The sequence below is a fragment of the Crocuta crocuta genome, unplaced genomic scaffold, assembly GCF_008692635.1.
Source record: "Crocuta crocuta isolate KB4526 unplaced genomic scaffold, BGI_CrCroc_1.0 scaffold650, whole genome shotgun sequence".
Taxonomy (NCBI): Eukaryota; Metazoa; Chordata; class Mammalia; order Carnivora; family Hyaenidae; genus Crocuta; species Crocuta crocuta.
Window position 1 is genome coordinate 518,131 of NW_027532882.1, and position 9,183 is coordinate 527,313.

The 9,183-nt window shown below is 57.5% G+C and overlaps 1 protein-coding gene across 1 annotated transcript in view; it reads left to right on the forward strand.

The window, feature by feature from the left end:
• Positions 1-9,183, forward strand: part of ELAVL1 (ELAV like RNA binding protein 1) — a 37,379-nt gene that overhangs the window by 16,008 nt on the left and 12,188 nt on the right. Inside the window, exon 3 of the mRNA XM_077745686.1 lies at positions 6,201-6,304. Coding sequence (XP_077601812.1) covers positions 6,201-6,304 — 104 coding nt within the window. The remainder of the gene's footprint in view (positions 1-6,200; positions 6,305-9,183) is intronic.

Below are 9,183 nucleotides of genomic sequence, written 5' to 3' on the forward strand. Positions count from 1 at the left end.
GTGCTCTCCACTCACCCTCCTCAGCCCCGACTGAGCTGCTTGGCATTCCCCAGACAGGCCCTTCTCTTCCAGTCTCGCGACTTTGCAAAGTTGTTCCCTCTGCAGGAGAGCCCTTCTACACCAAGCCAGCCTGACCACTGCTTGTGTTCTTGGTGGGAATCACCTTTGTTCCTTATATAAACAACAACAACAACAGTGCAAGACAAAAAGGAAAAGTTTAAATTACCCCACGTCCTACCACGGTTAGCTTTGTGGTTTTTGTCCTTACATGCTTTCTTCTGCCCATATTTGTGGTCGTAAGCAACTACGTGCTTCTAGAACCACTGGGCTCACCCCACTCAAGCTGTGGTGAAAACTTTTCTTCCTGCACCTGCGAATGTTTTTCTGTCACTGAACATAAGCCATCTCGTCAGAACAGCTCCGTGGTGTTCTGTCATCTGGAGATTGAGTTCACCACAGGTTGTAACCATATTTCGATATTTATAAACCCCACTGGGAGAAGTATCCTGGTGCAAACCTTCACTCACGGTGGCGTCCACTGGAAGTCTTCCGAGAAGTGAGCCAGTAGACGGGAGAGTGTGTACCTTCCTGGACCCTGTCACCAGCTGAGACCCATTCTGCCCACCCCTGCTGTCCCCTGGGCTGGGGCGGGGTGCGGGGGGTTCTCCTCTTGTCCAGCCTAAGTGAAAAGTGACATCTGATTGGGGTGGTCATTTTCTTTCTAATGGGGTTCTAGTGGCTGTCTGTACTCTTCTTTTGTAAAATACCCTTCTTGTCCTTTGCCCATTTTCTTTCTTGTGGGGCATTTGCTCCTCTTACTTCTTGTCTCATTAACTCACCCAAGACCTGGCCTTCCCCCTGTGAAGTCTTCCCTTGAGCCCCCACAGACATTTAAAGCAAGAGCTCTGGGGGCACCTGGGTGGCTCAGTCGGTTAAGTGTCCGAGTCTTGATTTCACCTTAGGTCATGATCTCAACAGTTCGTGGGATTGAGCCCTGCGTTAGGCTCTGTGCTGACAGCGTGGAGCCTGCTTGGAATTCTCTCTCTTCCCCTTTCTCTCTGCCCCTCCCCCTCCCCTGCAAGATAAGCAAATAAACTTAAAAGAAAAACAGAGGAAAGTAATTTAAAAAGAATTTAAAAAAAAAAAATGAAGGAAGAACTGGACTGTATGGGCCCCCTCACGTTACAGGGGAGGACTTGTCTGTGGGGCGCTCCCCTCCCTCAGCCACCCATTCTAAGTCAGTTTGAGAAACATCAAGGGATGAAAACCTTACGTCTGGCTGCTCTGGGTGGCGAATGTAGCACGAGGTGCCAGGGCATCGTCTCTAGGTTTTAACTTCGTCTCGGGGTGCCTGGGGGGCTCAGTCGGTTATGATCTCATGGGTCGGGTCATGATCTCGCAGTTGGTGAGCTCGAGCTCCACGTCAGGCTCTGCTCTGGCGCGTAGAGCCTGCTTGGGATTCTGTCTCCCTTTCTCTCTGCCACTCCCTTGCTCTCTCTCTCTTAAGATAAATTACCGTGTCTGGAGAGAGCAATGTTTGGAAATGGGAGAGCACTGGCTCAGGGGCCCCCTGGCAGGCGGAAGAGTGCTTGCCTGGAGGCAGCCTCGGTATTCTCCAGGCAGCGGTCTTGGCCTGCTGGCTGCCAGGAGACCCTCGCGTGTCAGATGCCACCCAGGCCTGCTCAGCCGGCCAGTCCAGGCCGTCCAGGCCATTCGAACATGTGCGACGTCCCCTTCCTGGAGGATGGCAGTGCTGGTCCAGGACCAAGCGAGAGAAGCAGAGTTCTGCCCGCAGTGCGGGGATGGCATGAGCTGGGGGAGTGCAGGCTTCTGGGAGGTCCCTCAGCCTCACACCCAGAGTTTATCCCTGTTTCCTCCTTGGCCGTTCTCCCTCTCCTCTCTCTTTCTCGCATCTGCTGCCCCTGCCCCTCCCCCAGATCTACACACTGGGGTCTGGTTGGCCTCCCGTGCCAGCACTGACCCCAGGCAGTCCGCGCCTGCGCTCCGTTAAGTCCCAGCAGCCTGCGCAGGACCCGTGCCCTGCCTGAGCCCCGCCCCTGCTCCAGCACCACCCTTCAGAGCTTCCTCTGTCGGGGCTTGTCTTCCACTGCCCTAAATGAGGAGGGGCAGCACCCAATGGGTCTTCGTGGCCTCGATTTTGACAGGTTCACCGTGTCTGGGGGCAGGAGGACCATCTGTAAGGATGTCGCAAGCACACCTACCTGACCCTGGCCCTGGAGCTGAGGCAGGCCCTCAGGAACTGTGTTGTTCCCCTGCACGGCTTATGGACCCTGGTAGAGAAGCAGGAACTTGGGGGCTGCTTTGGGAAGAGAGGGGCTCCCCCAGGTGCCTGCTCTGAGCATAGACAGTCAAGCGTCTGCAGAACTGAGGAGCCCCGCTCTCCTCATTCACTTCCAGCAGCAACTCTCAACCTGGGCTCCACATTGGGATCATTGGGAGGCTTTAAACACTGCTGAAGCCACCCGCACTCCTGCCCCACCCCACCCCGTGCCGGTGCTGGCTCTGGCTCTGGCCTGGGCACGATGGTTTTTAGAAGCTGCCCTGTGATGCTGGCGAGCAGCCGAAGCCCAGAGCACTTGGTCTCTGGGGAGCGGCTGGGTGGAGGCGGTGGCTCGGCACTGTGTTAGGCATTCCCGCCAGTGCCCTCACTTGGTGGGTGCAGTCCAGGGGCTCCCCTTCATTCCTCACCAGCCTTCCCTCCACCGCACACAGGTGCCCACTACAGGGGGTTGGAGAGACTCAGGGGCAGGCCCAGCCCCAGAACGGGGTATATAGAGATCACTCCCCACGGTGCTCCCTTCTGCAGCAGCCCATCTGCGGGGCTTCTCAGAGGCTCCTCCTGCTCTGCTGTTCCCCTCCCTGCCTTCCCACCCCCACCCCGGCGCCTCCCTACCCAGCCTCGCTCCCAGGCTCTGCCTGGAGGCCCCCTCCACCCAGCAACTGTCTCTGGGCCGTTCCCCAGCTCGTCTCGTTCAAGTGCACTGCTGCCTTTCGTTTCCTGGAACACACTGAGTCTCCTCTGCCTCACGGGCTTGGCACCTGCTCTTCCGTCTATACCACTTGCCCCTGGCCATCCCAGGGTCATGCCACAAGAGTTATGTCCTCACAGGGCACTTCTGACTGCCCTGTCCACCACAGGCCTGCCCCGTGAGCCCACACACCACAGCGGAAACTACCCTTGTAGCACCTGGGCGCAGGTTTTGCTGGTTAGTTTCCTGCTGCTCTGTCGTCCAGCTGGCCCAGTGGCCATTAAGCCACAGACCGTCCTCCACTATGATCATCATCAAACCCCCTGGCCAGGGGCCTGGCACATAGTAGGTGCTCACTCAATACTTGTCAACTCATTGACGAGAACCAGAACCAGAGTGGAGGCAGGACGCAGTGGCCGCTTGAGGGTGTGTGACTTCCTGGGTGACACTGGCAGTTGTGGCCACGTGGTGGTCCAGGAGGCTACCCAGGGAGAGCGTATGGCTGACACAGAGCCAGCGGCGGAAACCTGGGGGCCATCTCAGTGGGACGGCTGGAAGAGTAAGAGCTTGAGGAGGGACAGCCGGGGAGAAGGAAAACCCAGAGAGAAAGAAAACCAGGTGTTGCTCTCCCATCCTGGAGGAAGTGGCCCCTCAAGTGAGTCGGCCGTGCCCAGTGCTGCTGAGAGCTCGGGGAGCAGCGTCCTGACCCTGTCTGTGGGGCGGCACCTGACGGCTGGATGGCCTCGATAGACTGGCAGTCTGCAGTGACCACCCTGGGGCCGGGCCACCGAGCACCTGAGAGGCAAGGAATCAGGACCTGGGGCCGGGCAGGACCCGTGTTTGTGCTGAGAGCAGCCAGCTGTGGCTGAGACATAGGAGTGTGGCCTGGTCACGAGTCCTCATGGGTGTCTGGTCTTCCCTAGCAGGACTCGGGCCACCCGCGGCACTGGCAGTGGAGGAGACAGTTGGTCCAGGGTTGGGCTTGGCCTCGCAGGAAGAGCAGAAAGATGAGAAGACACAGGTGTGTGTCGTGCTGACCAAAGAGGCAGAGGAGCCCATCCGGCAGCCAGCTGAGCCGACGGGCTCCATGGCCTGGGTGTGGTGACAGATGGGCTGAACAGGAGTTAGAGAGCAGGTGTTTGGGAGTAAGAATCCCGACAAGCCTGGAGTTGGGTCAGAAGTCTATACCACAGACTTTCTGCATTCAGCTGTAATGCTTGTGGCCTGGTCCGTTTGCGAGGGCTCTGAGTTTGCAGCCTGGAGTTGAGTGTGGTTTTCTGGACTGTTTTCTGAACTTCTGAGTCTGACTTTCCTACTGGTTGGGGTCCCAGCCCCACAGCCCCACTGCTCTGGGCTCCTAGCTGTCCAGAGTTTAGGAGCTAGTACGTCTCTGAGACCTGTGGGATTTTGTTAGAAATATGGTTGTGGAAGGTCAGCTTTGGGGTTTGTTTCTCTAAAAAGGAAAGCGGCCCGTGCAGCACTGCAGGTGGCTCATGTAGCTGCTCTGCCCTGAAGGAGGGAGAGTATGCCTCTGCGAGGTGCTCCTGGGGTGCACAGACTTCCTTCCAAAGCCTACAGTTTCGGCGGGGCGGGGGGGACTTTACAATGAAGGAACCTGGCAAAGTGATAGGTCATGTGACAGCACGCAGCCCCTGGTACTGTGTCAGGAGGAGGGTCCCTCACTGTGGGGTCTTTCTCCCAAAACCCGTCACCCACTGTGGCTTCACCAGGAGCAAAATGTCTGACAAACCCAAGCTGCAAGAGATTCTACAGAATCCCCGACCAGTCGTCCTTGAAACTCTCAAGGTCATCAAAAACAGGGAAAGTATGAGAAGCTGTCCCAGCCAAGAGCAGCCCAAGGAGATATTACAACTACATGTCACATAGAATCCTGGGTGGCCTCCTGGGACAGAAAAGGACTTTGGGGGGAAACTGAGGCAATCTGAACCAAGCATGGACTGTGGTTAACAGTAACATATTAGTATTGGTTCCTCGGTTGTGACAAATGTTCCCATCCGATTGCAAGATGTTACTACCAGGAGAAACGGGGTATGGGGTCTGTGGGAACTCTTTAAGAAAATGGCAAAACTGGGTTAGGGTTAGGCTCTCTGCTGGGTTCACATCTCATTATCAACCCTGAGGGTCTGGGTTCGTCTGGCACCCAGAGACCCCTGCCCCATGCAGCTCAAGGCCTGGCAGGTTCTCTACCCGCTTGTTGTCGCCCTCCACCAAGCAGGGGAAGGGAGCGAAGCTCTGTGCCCAGCACTCAATGGCTGCCCGCCTTCACGGCGTGTGGGTGGGTAGGAGCTGGGCATGTTGGTTCTCCTCTCCGGCTGCCTCTGCCCATCCTCTGCAGCGAAAGGACGGGGCTCCTTCCACTGGGCCCCTCGGCCTTGGCCCTCTCTGGGCTCCTGAGAACCGACAGCCCCTCCCCTGCTGGGCTGCGTCCCTCCCGTGGCATGCCGTTGCTGGTCACTCCTGCCACTTGAATGTTACACCCACCTGTAAGCCTGGATTTCTCTGGGAAGAGCTCAGGTGTTCTAATCCCCCAGACTCTGATAGTGCCGCCAGGGGGAGCCTGGGGGCCTGGCCGGAGCCCTGAAGGCAGGTACACAGCTCGCTGGGGACCTTCCCTCAGCTCCAGCTGCCCTTTGTGCTCCATGTCATCTGCTTTTTAGCTTGAGTTGTCGGCATTCGGGCAAGTGAGGGAACCAACACTGGGTGGCACTAGAGCCCAGCAAGTCTTCCCGCTGCCAGGGCGCGAGCCATGGAGAAACCTCTGGACGCAGACAGGCGGCCATCACGCAGCTGTCCCCACCTGCCCGTCTCACCCACTCACGACCGTCCTCTCCTCGCCCCTGGAGTCCCCACATCTCAGCTGGGACAGGGCAGGGGCATGGGACTGATGTCCTCCTTGCTTTGGTGACGGGTTCCACGGGATGGCATTAGCACAGTGTTTCTTTTTAAATGACTCTTATAAAGAAAAGAAATCATTAAAAGTAACATTTGTCTGTTGTAGAAAATTTACACGTCGGCTAAAGAAACGTAACAAGCAAACCGTATAGGTGGTGACCATGGGTCTTGTCACCCCACTTTCGGGAAGCCATGGCTTTTAGCGACCTTGTCCTTTGGAGCCCAGTGGCACATGGTCCTGTTCACCCTCCCTGGCTCTCGGCCGGCTTACCAGTGTGCACGTGTTCTCCCCCGCAGGGCACAGCTTGGGCTACGGCTTCGTGAACTACGTGACTGCCAAGGATGCGGAGAGAGCGATCAACACCCTGAATGGCCTGCGGCTCCAGTCAAAAACGATCAAGGTAAAGAGCTGCCGTTGCCGCCGAGGGTCTGTGCCGGGCCCCTGGCCTGGGCGGGGTGACCTCCCCTGACCTCACCTGGCTGAGGGATCTTCCCCTTGCCTCCCCGTCGCTATCAAGGGGACCACTGGCTGGGCCGTTTCTCGGAGCCCTGGTGCGCTGGGCAAATCTGGGGTGCCTCCTGTCCGCTCGGAGCGGAAACATCGCACATCACATCGCCCCAGGCCGCGCGGGTGCCTCTCAGCCTCCTCAGCCCTCTGAGCAAAGGGAGGGTCACTGTGAAGGGCACTTAAATGAGGACAGGCCTCTCCCCAGCCCGGGGTGTGCTTTCCTTGGGCCGAGCAAGCGTGTGTCCAGCCTTGCCCTCCTGTTCCCTCCTGGCTTATTGCCGCAGCGGCAGCAGCAACACTGTCCCTCACGCCCTCCCTGCCGAGGTCTCTCCCCTCCTGCCCGGTCACAGCCAGGGTATTCAGCATTCATTTTGCTAATGTTTATGGAGTACCTACTGTGTATCAGGCAGTGAGCAGATGAATTCCCGCTCTCACGGAGGGGCGTGTGTGTGTGCACACATGTGCGTGAGCACACTCCAAAAAATAAACGAAAACTCCACAAGTCACATGTGGCAGAGGTAAGTGTCGCAGAGGTACATGGCGGGGGATGTTCTGTGAGCTGGCTTCGCATGGACGGTGACTTGAGGGACGCCAGGGAGCCACCAGGTCACTCCCAGTTCAAGGGCTGTGGTGGCTTCCCCCACCCTCATGTTCTTCTCAGCCTGCTGCCACTTACCACCCCCTCCTCCTCCTCTCGGCCCAGAGCCCCACCTCCGCCCCGTCCGCAAGTGTCTGTCTTCGGGCTCCCGTGATCTTGTGCAGCTCCAGACCCGGCCTTTACTCCCTGCTGAGCCCTCCTTTAGCACAGGCCTCCTCCCACTGCCGCAGGCTGGTGCCCTGACCTGGCTTCCTGCAGCAGCCTGGCAGGCACCGTGCCCACCTGTGTCGCCTATAGACCTGGCAGGTCGGCTGTTGTCTCTGAGACGCATGCCTGCCGGCATCCTCACCCTCAGCAGGAAGCCACCTGGAGTAAGATTGTTCTCTGAGCTCTTGGACTTGCCAGGTCCTCCCACCCCACCTTCCATCCGTCTGATGCCTATGGGTGCCCAGAAAGGTCCCCCTTGGGCCTTACACCAGGGCTGGGCTTCCCAGACTTCCCTGGACATCAGGACCGCCAGGGGTGCTTCTGCCATAAAGGTTCCCAGGACTGCAGCTCGGGCCTCCCCAGTCATGCTGTGGGGTGGCCCTGGGCACCCACATTTCCTCCCGCCTGCCGGCGAGCTCTTAGAGCACACGTTCAGTTCGGAGGGTGGTGTTCCATTTCTGCTGTTGACGTGTTTGTGACACGGATTGCTCGCTGGTTTAATCAACCCTGAGCCCCCTGTGGACTAGACCTGCATGCACACAGGCCCTGTCACGTGCTCCCTGGCGGCAGGAGCGCAGCCCTCACAACCTCTGTGGCCAGCATGGGCTCCCGGAGGCGCCTTCCACTGTGGAGGCTGGCGGAGGCCACATGTCATAGCCTTTCTGCGTGTCCGGTGACTTTTGTTCCTCTCCGCCAGCTCTGGATTCTTTATTCTCAGCCCAGAGCTCCCAGTCTCTTAGGAAAGATCTCTTGTATTTAGAAAATGGTTGCTAATGCCAGGAGGGCAGACAGTTACTCTTATTCAAATGCTGAAAATTCATCATTACACAAGTTTGTTTCAGGGTCCAAGCCCTCTGCTGGCGCTGGGTCCCAGCCCACGGCTGTCCTCAGACAGCCCACGTGCTGACACGGTGGTAACTCCTAGACCCCTATATGATGGTACCTCACATGGGCTCCACCCAACTTGGGGAGCACCGAGAGGGTCTCTCAAGAAAGTCAGTGTTGAGATGGAGGAGAGCAGGAGGAGGTAAGGGTAAGAAGGGCCAGGGTGGGGACGTGAGGGTGTTCTGAGCAGAAGTGTCGTCAGAGGCCAGGTGTGCCGCTTACGGACACAGGTATGCCGGAGGGGACGCAGTGGCCAGCATGTCACGGGAACTGCAGGCTATCCCCAAGGTTGAAGCCCCACTTCTCACCCACAAAGGCTCGTCTGCCCTCCAGGCTCTGAGATCGAGGCATCCCACGGCCCCCCTGGATGTGCCCTTGATCTCATTGGCGTTCTCTCTGATCTCTCTGGTTGTAATGTCATTCCTTGATCTGAGCAGGGGGTGAGGAGTCTCCCTGTCCCTGTGCTCTGTGACAGCAGCCCAGGCAACCCCCAGTGAGGAGAGGGGGTGGAGGTGACAGGCTGCGTGTGGCGCAAGTGCCAATCCTGTGTGATTGACATGGTACCTGTCAGGGGCTTCTGATGGGTCAGGTCCTTCCATACCCTGTCTCTGTTTTCCTCACCACAGCCTGGGAGAGATGATCCCCAATTTAGGCTTGAAGAAGAGTTGTGTAGAGTTGTGACAGGTCTCCCAAGGCCACACAAGTAAAGAAGGGCAAAGTCAGGGTTTGAAATGGGTGCCTGTGGTTCTGGGCATTTAACACCACTGCCTGGCAGCTTCCCCGGCCCAGCGTGGGCGGTGGACACCAGAAACCAGACCAGTATAGCTTGGATTAGCCATAAACAGGGCCCAGGAGACCGCAGCGCAGTTAGGCGGGTGTTATTAGTAATAACGGCTATTGCTTTTATTCCCTCATTCAGCCATGATTCACCGAATGCCTGCTATCCACCTGCATCTCTTCTAGGTGCTGGTGATGTGGCAGCAAACACAAAAGTTTTGCCCTCATCAAGTGTTGCACACAGTTAAATAAGTAGAACACGTAGGAGGTCAGATCAAGATAAATGCCATGGGGAAAATGTACAT